General features: G+C 35.8%; 2 protein-coding genes across 3 annotated transcripts; both read right to left on the reverse strand.

The window, feature by feature from the left end:
- Positions 1-84: 84 nt before the first annotated feature.
- On the reverse strand, positions 85-996 carry LOC117630630. The gene has a single exon (XM_034363326.1). It carries the CDS (start codon positions 994-996, stop codon positions 85-87), a length of 912 nt encoding a protein of 303 aa, XP_034219217.1.
- A 5,069-nt stretch (positions 997-6,065) lies between these two features.
- On the reverse strand, positions 6,066-10,478 carry LOC117630740. Of its 2 annotated transcripts, XM_034363482.1 has the most exons (7): positions 9,571-10,478; positions 9,336-9,422; positions 8,627-8,983; positions 7,919-8,089; positions 7,676-7,729; positions 6,717-6,863; positions 6,066-6,585 (listed from the first exon to the last, which is right to left on the reverse strand). In XM_034363482.1, exons 1-7 carry the CDS (start codon positions 9,826-9,828, stop codon positions 6,208-6,210), a joined length of 1,452 nt encoding a protein of 483 aa, XP_034219373.1. In that variant the 5' UTR covers positions 9,829-10,478; the 3' UTR covers positions 6,066-6,207. The 2 variants fall into 2 exon arrangements, with proteins under 2 accessions (XP_034219373.1, XP_034219374.1); XM_034363483.1 differs by lacking the exon at positions 7,676-7,729.
- Positions 10,479-12,375: the final 1,897 nt, after the last annotated feature.

Genomic DNA, 12,375 nt, shown 5'->3' on the forward strand with positions numbered 1-12,375 from the left:
ATCCAGTTATATCATAATTATCATGTTATTAATTAAGAATATGGGAATTAATGGTATAGTATTAGATTCTCTGATCCATAAATATTAGGATGCACTTGTAATGAGACAATGTTTCCCCTCATCTGTATCTGTAAGCCTAACAACTGCAAAGCAGAGACGTTCTTCTCCGTAGACAGGAGGATTGTCGACATTGTTAACTCGAAACGACCACACCTGGATTATATCCTCTTTCTGAAGCTTATTCTTTTTGTTCTCTGAAATTTTGGACCAACCACTGTTTAACATATAGGAAGAACTACGCTTTCTCTTGCTCAAGCCTGAACAAGACCTACTTTTGAACTTCCACTCGCTCAACCTTAACTCATACTCGTTTAAATTTGGATCGATTACTTTCACTCTTATTGATCCCTCAAGTTTCAATTTTTTCTTATCTTGTTCCCCAAGAAAGTCCTGGTTACTCACTTGATTCTTTGGCATTGAGAGACGGTCGTGATGCGTGCTCAAATCGGTAGGGAAAATTTCTTTCTGAATTACCAATTGCACTCTGAAACCGTGCAAGGATTGAATCTTGTTCTTGAATTCCATAGGCATGTCTGGTGGCGTAGAGGGAATTGATGATAAAGCTGATCGCATGCTCACTGCTTTCTTGGCCTTGTTCTGCTTCTTCTTAATCAACTTGCTTACTTCCTCTTCAATACACTTAAATTCATCTTCGTCTTTGCTGCTTCCCAAACTCTGCTTTCTAATTTTCATATGGTAATTTCCAGCAGAAGTAGAAGCAGCTTTTTCTTGATTATAATTATTCTGCTTGGAGATGGATGCTTCTGCTTTCCTCGCTTTACTTTGAATGAGATTAAACACAATTCTTTCTGTTAGCAATTGATCCTGTTCAACTGGGTCTCTTGAGGCTGCCTTAACCTCTTCCACAATTTTGTCAAAAGAATCCAAACTAGATTTAATCTTTTTCGAATCTTCAAAGCTCATGATCCTCGTCATTAACTCCATGGAATGGAATTACTAAAGATCACCAGTACTTGGATGTATATATCGACAACAAAGATGGAGAAGGAAGAATGTAGGGGCTGTTGAAGTTATAGGGGCAGCACATTTATATATTACTACTGTTTACAAGCGAAATCCAACATCAACTAGTACTAAAGGACAATTTGAATTAGCAGAGCTTTCAAATTCATTACTCACCTGGATTCGAAACATCTTACGGATTTATATATGGTAAAGATTATCACAAAAAGCGGATATTCTGTATTTGTTTATACTAAGAAATCCCAACTCTTTTCTGATTGGGATTCTCTAAAAATCGAAATAGAAAAATTAAAGAACATAACAAGCACGAAAAAGGAGTCAAGCCTCATCTCCTTTCAGGCAAGCCTTATATGCCCCTTCTTATCATGTTTCTTTGATGTGAAGCAAATGGTGGGGAAAGTATTCTAGCATCACAACTCAAATCACATGACGACAAAACAGAGGAGAACTAATATAATTATACTTGACAAAAGAATCTTAACCAAATAGAGAGCAGATCATGTGGTATTTTAACCCCAAACTTTGTTCTTTTTTCCTATTTAGCAAGAGTTCTGATCCAAACCAAGTCTATAGGTACACAAAAACTATTTTCCTTTTCTCAAATTTTCAGGTATGTTGTTGATCAATGAATCATTATTTTTCTTGATACATACATAATGTTGTTAACTAAATGAGAAAAAGAACAAGAAGAAGAAGAACAGAGAATTATATTTAAGAGAAAAGGTTTCATCATTTACAATGTATAATCTAACAGATTGTAGCTTAACTAGTTAAGCTGACTTGGCTTTCACTGTCAATGAATCACATAAAACAATTTTCTACAAAAAAGAAAAAACATGAACATAAAACTCCCTCCTTCAAATTTAACAAGCCTTATACAACAGGAACAGCAGCCTCAATTTTTTGCAAATGTTACGTCTCTAAACTTGATTGTGATATGTTTCCTGGCTCCAAACTCAGACTGGTTCTTGGCCATGGATGATTCATTAGCTTCGTCGTCGCAGGCAGTGCTACTATTAACATCTTCTTTCTTGCTCATCAACGTTCCAACAGCTTCCATGCTGTCAGTACCACCATTAACATCTTGTCTCCCCTCTTCTTTCTTGCTCATGGACGACGATGATCCAATATCTTCCTGGGGATCTTTAACATCTTTATGCTTAACAAGCGCGAAGCAGATACGTTCTTGGTCGACAAGATTGGGATCGGAAACTCGAAACGTCCACACCTGAAGCATATCCTTTGCCTTAAGGTTATTAGTCTTATCTGTAAAAATCTTGGACCAGCCACTGTTTAACACATAGGAATAGTTGCTTTTAAAGACCCACCTCTTCATCCTTAATTCATACTCTGTTAAACACGGATCTATTACTTTCACTTCTAATAATCCACCACCTTTCAATTTTTGCTTGAGTTCTTTACCCAGAAACTTTTTGTTAGACAGTTGATTCTTTGGCATCGAGAGACGGTCATGGTGCGGGTTCAAATCAGTAGGATGAATTATCTTATACATCACAAATTGCAAGTGGTGACCATTCATGGATTCAATCATCCTCTTCAATTCTATAGGAGGCGCGTCAGGCGGTGTAGAGGGTTTTGATGGTAGAGATGATCCCTTGCTCTCTGCTTTCTTGGCCTTCTCCTTATTCTGCTTCTTCTTCTTCGTCAGCATCAACTTGCTAGCTTCATCTTCATCACCATAATCATCCCCATGTTTCCTTTTCCTGCTTTCGAAACCTCGCTTCTTAATTTTCTCAAGATAATTTCTAGCAATATCAACTTTTTCATCAATGTAATTATAATTAGTCTCTGTGCTAACCACCTTCCTCTTCTTGATCACAACTTGGGCTTCCACGCGTTCTCTCTTGTTCGAAATCGACACATTCGATTGTTGTGCTTCCTTGGATTTTCTTTGAAATTCATGAATGAGATCAAACACAACTCTTTCTGTCAGCAGTTTAGATACTTCTTCTCGGTCTGCTGGGTCTCTTGCCACTGCTTTAACCTCTGCCACAATTTGGTTAAAGGACTCGTCAGCCAACTTCTTCTTTCTCAAATGATCTTCCAATCTCATCATCATCGCCATCTTCAATTTCTGAAACAAAGATGGAGATGGAGATGCAGTTGGAACAACAATGCAACTTGGAAAGAATTAATTTATAGAGACAACCCTTTCCTTATTGATCAAGGAAAAGCTTCATCTATTCCCAATCCCACAAGGACATATTTTAATTACTTACCGGGCTTTTTAATCCTCATTTCACCTGGGTTTAGCGCAATTATTCTTTTGCCATTATGCTTTGACTGAATTACAGAACCTTATTTCCTAGCGAATTTATCCTTTTTGCTATCTACAATACACGGGCTTGCCAAAAATAAAGACAAAATATGTTTTTCTTTTTGTTTTCTTTTTTCCAAAAGGAAAGACAGAAAGTTCTATGTCAAAAATTAATAATAAATGAAAAGAAAAGCCAATAACTTTTTTTTTTTCTCGGGAAAAAAGATTGAGCTATCACTGAATATCTTAGGGGAAAAAAGTTTGGTAGTTTAGCCAAAACCACAGGGGCAAATAGTAAATTGATAAAAATTCCAGCGCCAAACCTTGTAAACCCACTCATTAATCAGCAACGGCTAGTAAAAAAGTCAAAACAGAATCCAAAAAAGTAGAAATAATCAGAATCCTTATTGGATTTGGACATACATGCGAGACAATTAAAGGAGCCAGATGGATTAAATAGTTCCTTATTGGACAAAGTGAATTCAGAGTACACTAGGGTTCAGAGTATAGGAAACTTGATGCCCAAGTAATTGAGAGTACACTTACGATGGGTTTGGAGTCCCTTGTTATTCTGGATTGGTGTCCAAGAGTCATGTCCAGTCCGTAATGTATTTTAAGCTCATCAAACAACAGATTGGACCCATGTTCATTTTAATTGAATATATCCAGTCCAGTTTAAATCACCAAACAAAGTCTTAAAGTTTGACGAGTAGTACTAGTTAATTGATGGTATTAGGGGTTTCTTCTCTCCTCTTATTGCAACTACGAACCCTACTTGTATTTTATCAGACTACTGATCTCACACCTCTATATAAAACAAAGATTGTTTTTGGCTCAGGCAAATTAACCGAATTAATTAGGCGGGTGCAAATGAAGGGCAGGCAATATCAAATTGCAAGATTATTGTTCTTCTCGGTCTGCTGGTGTCCAAGATATGCTTGTTTGACCTCCAATATCACTGACGAAGCGAACCATGCTCATCATGATCAAACTCTGCTGTCTCATCACCTTAGCGGCCATGAGAATATTAGGCAAAGCTGCCCGGTTTGAAAGAAAAGGCACTCAATGACCCAATTTGCTTATGAGAATTCAATCTAGTTACTTTTATGCACTAATTTTACTCTTCTAGGTATTTCTAGTTGAAAAAGTTATGAATATTTTAAGTCATTTAATGGAGTAATGTTTAATATATTATATAATTAAAATAAATTTATCTAGTATTTCATTTATATTTTAGATTTACATATATTAATATGTTTGATTAGATTAAACCTAAGGATAAATATTTAATATTTCATTATTGTCTTTTTCCATTATCAAAATTGATCATCCAATCTAATCCAATTCATTATCAATCGGATCGGATCGGATTGGATTTAAACATCTAATATGATTGAATTGGATTGAAAAAAATCACAATGAACATATGTGTTGTGTGAGATAATATGCTAGTAGAAAAGTCAAAACACAATTCGGAATCCTTATTGGATTTGGACATATGTGCTGTGTGAGATAATTAAAGGAGCTAGATGGATTAAACACGGGGTTTTAGATTTAATGCCTACTGAATTTTAACTCGATTTGTATTTTGGTCCCTCAATTTTCAAAATCGTTCTTATGGTCCTTATTTTATTAGGACAAATGGTCATGCCGTCAATTTTGCTTACTTTTTCTATTAAATTTGGGCATGTGCATGGCACATGGTGTATTGTTGAAGGTCAAAATCGAAAATTGCTTCACTCTTTGGGTACATGGGCAATTCGTGACGCACCTAAACCCTGCACCCACTCCCCCATCGCTGCAACTTAACTCTTCCCATCCATATATCTCCCTTTCTCCCCAAACCATACCCACCCTCCCTGAGATGGCTTCTACCCCTCACTCTATATCTATATCATATCCTCGATTTTGTTGATGATTTTTTTTTTTTTTTGAATACTTCATCCTAGGGAAAGAGGGGTTGGGACTGGTGGGTGAGGGTGAGGGTGAGGGTGAGGGTGAGGGTGAGGAAGGCTTGGTGGTTGTTATGGGTTATGTGTGTTTAGGTGGGGTTGGGTTGGAGGGGTTGTGGCTATTGTGGCGAGGATAGGAAGAATATTTTTTAGTTTTATGTTTTGGGTGAAAGGAATATTCAGATGGTGGAAATTAAAAATAATTCAAAAATATCATTTGGCTCCTGCATTAGCATAAAATATAATAAAATTGACGGCATGACCATTTGTCATAATGAAACTGAAGTCGAAGGACTACTGGAACGATTTTAGAAATTGAGAGACCAAAATGCGAATCGGATCGAAGTTCATGGACTATTAGACCTAAAAACCCATTAAACACGAGGTAGTGTTCTCCTAATACAAGTGAAAACAGAGGAGCAACAATAAAATAATTCTATAATTAAAATTTGTGAGCTCACTAATATTTACCACAACCAAATAAGAGAGAAGATTTACAAATCTAATTTGGGTCCGGCAACTGCCTAACTCATTGCATGAATTGACAGAGAATCTTGACTAAATAGTGACCGGATGATCTCAGCAAAGTTAAGTATGAATCACATTAAGCCCAGAGAAAAATTCCATTTCCAATATAAAGAAATACTGCTATTTCCAAACCTGTTTGTGCGATGCAATACACCAATACTTGTCTTATTTAATGATAATAATACACAACGCTAGCTAGCTTTAGCTACTTTGCAAACTCAAAAATGTGTACGTGGAATAATAAAAGTACAGAAACAAGAATGGAAATAGCATATTCTTATAATTACATAATTAAAGAATTTGACAATTTATATATATATATATATATATATATTGCAATTAACTAAAGTAAATACTTAATTAATTGGAACACACATGATCAGTAATTAATCATATAATATGGATTTAAGGGCATCGTGAATTTTTGCCAGGGCCACCATAGTAGAAGTGCGTGCCCCATTCATTGTTGTACGAGCTCTCGATGTTGTAGCAATTGGTGTTCTCAGCCAAAGTTGACACACCTGGGACCGAGCTGAGGCTGTTGTCCGAGTCCACGATCTCAAGGTTTCGGAAATAGCTTGCTTTCCCAAAACCGTCTTCAGCGAAATGACCCGAACCCATTTGCGTGGCGGTGTGCTCACCGTTGGCTCTTGTGTTCACCACCTCGCCACCCCATTCCACCATCGTCGCCTTCTCTGCCAAGTGTGTGAATAAATCCGCTGGCCAGTACCCTACAAGTGTATTGTCTCCAAATCCCATCCACCAATTCCCTAGCTTTGGATCCTACACACACACACACACACATTCATACTTATATACGTACATTAACAAAACCGATTATTAATTAAATGTAATTTATAAGGTAATTAATAATGTTCTCTTGCTAAACTTATGTTGATAACATAAAAATGTACCTTCCATATGAGAATGGTGACATCGTATTGGTTGCTGGCATAGGATGAGACTGGAGAAATGGAAGCTCCAATTGCTATCCTACTGTTTGTTTGGATAAACCCAGAACACAGAAGATTGTAGCATCCAGTCGCCTGATATGAATCAGTCTGTATATATATACACAATCAAAGAAACAAGTTATGCAAAATATATACACACATTGACATGCATTTAGTGATATATATATATATATGTATTTATCGGTCGAGTTCTATGATCTGTTTGTTCGAGTGTTGACTAACATGCATGCATATAATTCTCAAGGCTCAAAAGAAAAGCCCATTCTCTAGAATTGAATTGATACAAAAAATGTCAAGTACCTTACTAGTTGCTTGCACTTGATAAATTCCTAGCTAGCTAGCTAGCTACTCTCTAGTCTCTAGGGGTTATTGAAGGCAACCGGAAAACTGAAAGTTGAACCAATTTCTTCATTTCCAAATTCCAATGATGTCCTAAATGAAAGACTTTCATGACCACAAGCTATGCATAGCTAGTCTACATAGTTTTCTGTGTATCAATAAATTTCATGGTAATTAAGCTTTGTGGCCCATTCATTCCTACTGCTAGGTAATTGTAAGCAAGCCATAACCGAGCACTCTTCCTGCTCAAATTTGATTTATGGGCTTATTTTGTGCAATGTAATTAAGCCTATAAATATACAATCACATCATAAAAAGTGGTGCAATAATAATATGTCACGTGAAAGTGTTATCACACATATAATAACGTTATTGATCGGATATAACAAAATAATATTATCTCCGTTTCATAAAATTCTTTCTTCAAAAACACACACGGGCAAAATGTATGCAATTAATCAATAAGCCTATTGTATAGACACGTACAAGGACAATTTAAATTTCAGTTAATATAATTGGGTCAATGCATAAATATTGAGAAAAAAAGAGAGAGATCTGACCGTCCAGTAAGTGAACAATCTGGGACTGTTGTCACCATAGAGCTCCGGACTGACCTGACTAGTGGAATAATCAAGGCTTCATAAATTCTACTAACAATAATGTACATATTTTATCTATAAAAAAGGAAATATAAAATTCCATCATGGCATATTTAAAGAAAATAAGAGTTTTTATAAATTTGAAAGAGAAGTAATTTAGAATTAAGTGCATAAAATAAAGAATAAATTAAATGGAAGAAGTACCTGCCATCCAGCTTCTATGCTGTTGAGATCCGAGCCGTCGAATGATCCGGAAAGAACCCAAATCTGGGAGAGACTGAACTCGTTTGCTTGTTCGATCGACGGGGTCCACACATTGATTGTCGCCCTTGCCCCATACACTTCTTGCAATGATCCGGTGTACGCGATTGCATGCTATATATCATTTTAATTCAAACAACTTTCAGTCAAATAATCATCATTTCATTACTTGGTCTTGGAAGGGTTTTTCTCTTTCTTTTTTAACAAATTCGAGTAAAATAAAGGCGGACACACTATCTTAGTCAAACAATTCCAACATTTCATTAAAATTGTTTGTTAGCAAATGTGGCCGAATTTGTTGAAATATTACACAATCTATTATCATCTAGAGAATGGCTTTTTGAGAAGTTAATAATTTATATTGTCAAAGTCATGGTCCATAAACATTTAAATATTTCAACAATTTAATTTATATATCTATGCAATTTAATGTTCTCGGTAGCTATGCAATTTATATATATAACATATTCCACTTCCTTTTGATTATGCAATAGAAAATCAAAATCGGATATCCAAGACTAATCAAGAGACACATTTTGTTCTTATTTAATTTGATCCAACTTGCAAATAAAAAGAAGAAGAAGACATGTATGTTTCCAAGGAAATGAATGGAGGTTTTTATTTGAAGGAAAAGGAAAATACTAGACATACCTCATGGCCACTGCCGCTGACAACATCGGTGCGTCTAGCAGAAAGATCAGCAGTGAGATTATTATTAAAATTGAAATTATTAGGAGGTTGCTGCTGTTTCTTCTTGCCATAGTCAAACAAAGATTTGGCTCGCAGGACATCATCCACTGTGGTTCGCCGTATTGGAACCGTTCCTCTGGGACATCTCGTCCCATTTCTGTGCCACATTTGGTGCACAACCCATGCACTCTCCTTACCCTTACCCTCAACTGCCGCTGCTGCTTCATCTCCATTATTATTGTTAATCCCTTCTTCATCTTTATCATTTGTGTGCTTCATCTTCTTCTTCATCGCTTTTGGCCTTTCTGGTGCCTCCTTCTGTTACGTTACGTATAATAATATTAACACAAATATAAATTATATCAAAATTGAAACCCTCATTATTATCAAATTAATACACAAGTAATATAATTACTTAAGAAGAGAGAGTTATGAAGAGGAAATTTAATTTGCATATATACGTATGTATTTTTTATTTTGTTGGTCGTACATAAATACGTATGTATATATATATATATATACAACAACAACAAAAGTTATATAAAGAAGAAATATAAAGCCAACAAATCTAATAAATTGTTGGAGAGAGAGAGAGAGAGAGAGAGAGAGAGAGAGAGAGAGAGAGAGAGAGAGAGAGAGAGGAGGGGCAACTTTTTTAAGCTTTTTGTACCTGGATCTTGTGATTCTTTAAGAGAGGGTGATCCAAAGCCGGCTGTTTTCTTTTATGAACGCAATCTATTATATCTCCATCTGGGCTCTGCAAACATTGAAGAAGAAAAAAACCAAAACAGGAAACCCCACATGAGAAATATCTATATATATGAAGTGGTAAATAAATTCAGATCTTTTAATATTACTAATTGAGAAATTAATTAAGAATTTATACTATATATGTATGCACATACCTGAACGGTGATGACAGCAGGCTTGTTGATCTTGTTGAGGTGCTTCTCAATCCTTTGCAATCTCAAGCTGCTAACTTGCTTATAATTATGCCTTGTGTATTTGAGGCTCCCCGAATTCGAAGCAGCTTCCACTGAAAGTGAAAACATTTGGAAAAAGATAGTGCAGATGCATAAGAAGATGATGAGAAACAAGTACTGCTCTCTCTTCTTCCTTCCACCAATATTAATAGTAGAAGTAGCTATCATCATCATCATCATCTATTATCTCATTCAGTGCCAAACAAGAAACAAAAAGGAAGAAAGAAACTAGCAGCAGCAGCTCCTCATGACCATTACTGGTAAAACAAACAACACAACCAAATCTGACTTCGTTTGCTTGATATTTACTTGCACCAAACACCCATACATACAATACCACAAAAGAAGAAAAGAAAAAGACTTATGGCAATTCCAAGAGGGGGCCTATATCTTTCCTTTCCTTCTCTCTCTCTCTCTCTCTCTCTCTCTCTCTCTCTCTCTCTCTCAATGGTTTAATGGTGAGGAAGGGAGGTGGGTGAAGGATAATTAAGCACAGTGCACAGCAGAGAGTTGGCCCCCTGAGATGACCTTCAGCATCAAGATCATCATTGTCTGCTGCAGCATTGGTTTCATAATATATATATTTTGTTGCTCTTTCTTTGAAATTGTACAAGTTGTTGAGTTGAGGCAAAGAATTTAAGGAGAGGAGAGGGGGAGGGGGAGGGCAGTGGCCAGGCTAGAAGAGCATTAAAAATAAAAATAAAAGAGCAGACCTACCCATTACCCATTACCCAACTGAAACAAGGCCCCTTTTATTGCACTCCTTCAATGTGTATCTGCCCCAATACACTTTGCCATTAATATTTACTTGAAACCGCACACCTTCCTTCTTCAACTTCTCCTTCCTACCTTTCTTTAGCTTTCTTTCTTTCTTAGCTACACTCTCCGTATATATTCCTTCATCTCCAATATCCTTTTTTTAAAATTTGTTTCCATCACCTTTTTATCCCTAAGTAACAATCAATTGCCATGCTTTGCTTTCTATCCTTTGCTTCTACCACATTCCAAGTCAATGCGTTCCTCACCTTTTCTCACCTAAATGTAAGGTATGTTTGAATGTGAATATGATATGTTACCATCTACAAACGTACGTTCACCATATATTGTACATATATATAATATTATATTATACAATCATTTTCTATTAACATATCCCTTAAATAATCTTACTCGGAGAGAAAAACATATCGTTTAAAGTCCACTACAAATTTTATTTCAACAATCCAAATCACCTATATATTACTCCCCTTCGTTGTTCAGATAATTAATGAGTGCTTAGGGTTTGGACTTTGAGGTGATGGAATGGAACCCAATGAAGGAAATAGCTGTTGTTCAAATTTCAACGTATGAGTGTTGCTTCTTTCTTTTTTTTTCTTTTTCAAATGGATGGAAGCAAACAGTCCCTTGATCTGTGCTACAAACGCACCCTTCTCCATGTGGTATACATTTCAGAATAATGACAAATTTTAGTAAATGTAGGAAGGGATAATAAAATAATGAATAAATTATTATCTTATATGAAAATAATAAATGGGCAAGCTTCTATTCTCGAATCTCGAATGCTTCTCTGCTCATTAATAGAGAGAAATTTGGTTGTCAGTCTCCCCTCAACTCCACAAGCCTGGATTTGACTCGAATTTTTTTACCTCAAATTACCTAAATACCCTCCACAACATCTCGTGATATTTTACTGTAATATCTCGTTTTTGGAGTTTGATAGTTGAAATACAGGAGAAAGAAAAACAAAATCATTGCTGTAATAATATTGATTTTTGGAAGAATTTACTTGCGAGTATTCTATTTCCATTTATTTTACTACCAAACTCAAAGGCCATAAAGAGTATTTACTACCAAACTCAAACCCCATAGGGAATGCAGTGTTCCATGATTATTCAGATAGTTTCCATAAATATACTTGAATAATAAAATAAAATAAAACATAAAAGACCTGAAATTAATCTGAGTTGAGGCCATGTTTCATCAAACATAAACATGTTACATGTACATTCAACTAAAATCAATAAATAGAAATCTAATAATCAATTATAAGGGCTTTATTGAATTTGAATGCTTGACCAGTTATTCTCCAAGCCAAGTCAAAATTGTGAAATCATAGTCCATCAAAATATCATCAATTTAAACAAGAGGTGATTTAAATTGGAGAATGACCACACAGTGATTGGAGGGCCCCTTTGCCCTTAATGAATGATATGTCACTAAATAATAACATGTGCATCACTACAGTCAGTTCCCACGGTGCTACATGTAAATGTAAAGGCTCGAGATCCCATCCCACGATATGTATGAACAATTAATGCAGCTGGCTCATTGAGGGTCATTCTAGTCTTTGCACATTACGCTCGCTTCTAAGGCAAGAAGGCTTTGAATGGAGAGGCCATGACATGACCGTTTTATTATAATGTCCTGCACCTAAGTCTCTGATGATTTACCAATCTATCCTCTCTCTCTCTCTCTCACTGTGATTTGAACTATTTGAACTTTGCAACTACTCATGAACTTTGACGGCTAAGGAAAGATATAACCTGAACTTGGCAAAACCCTATGGCTAAGCAATAGACTTTTCATTATTATTTATAAAAAATTTTTTTGTCGAAACACTTGCTTTGTTTTTGTTTTTGGCTTCAGCTACCAACCCATACCCAACAGGTAAAGCTATAAAGTGGAACAGCAAAAGGAGGCTCTGGTTTGTCACCCAAGTAAGGCTTG

The sequence above is a fragment of the Prunus dulcis genome, chromosome 6 (assembly GCF_902201215.1).
Source record: "Prunus dulcis chromosome 6, ALMONDv2, whole genome shotgun sequence".
Lineage (NCBI taxonomy): Eukaryota > Viridiplantae > Streptophyta > Magnoliopsida > Rosales > Rosaceae > Prunus > Prunus dulcis.

Excerpts from the sequence above, each read along its gene's own strand:
- LOC117630740 (XM_034363482.1), bottom strand. The coding sequence starts at position 9,828 with ATGATGATGATGATGATAGCTACTTCTACTATTAATATTGGTGGAAGG. Across the intron at positions 7,730-7,918 it reads GCATAGAAGCTGGATGGCAG|GTCAGTCCGGAGCTCTATGG; the intron begins GTACTTCTTCCA and ends TCCACTAGTCAG. Across the intron at positions 6,864-7,675 it reads GATTGTTCACTTACTGGACG|ACTGATTCATATCAGGCGAC; the intron begins GTCAGATCTCTC and ends ATATATATACAG.
- LOC117630630 (XM_034363326.1), bottom strand. The coding sequence starts at position 996 with ATGACGAGGATCATGAGCTTTGAAGATTCGAAAAAGATTAAATCTAGT.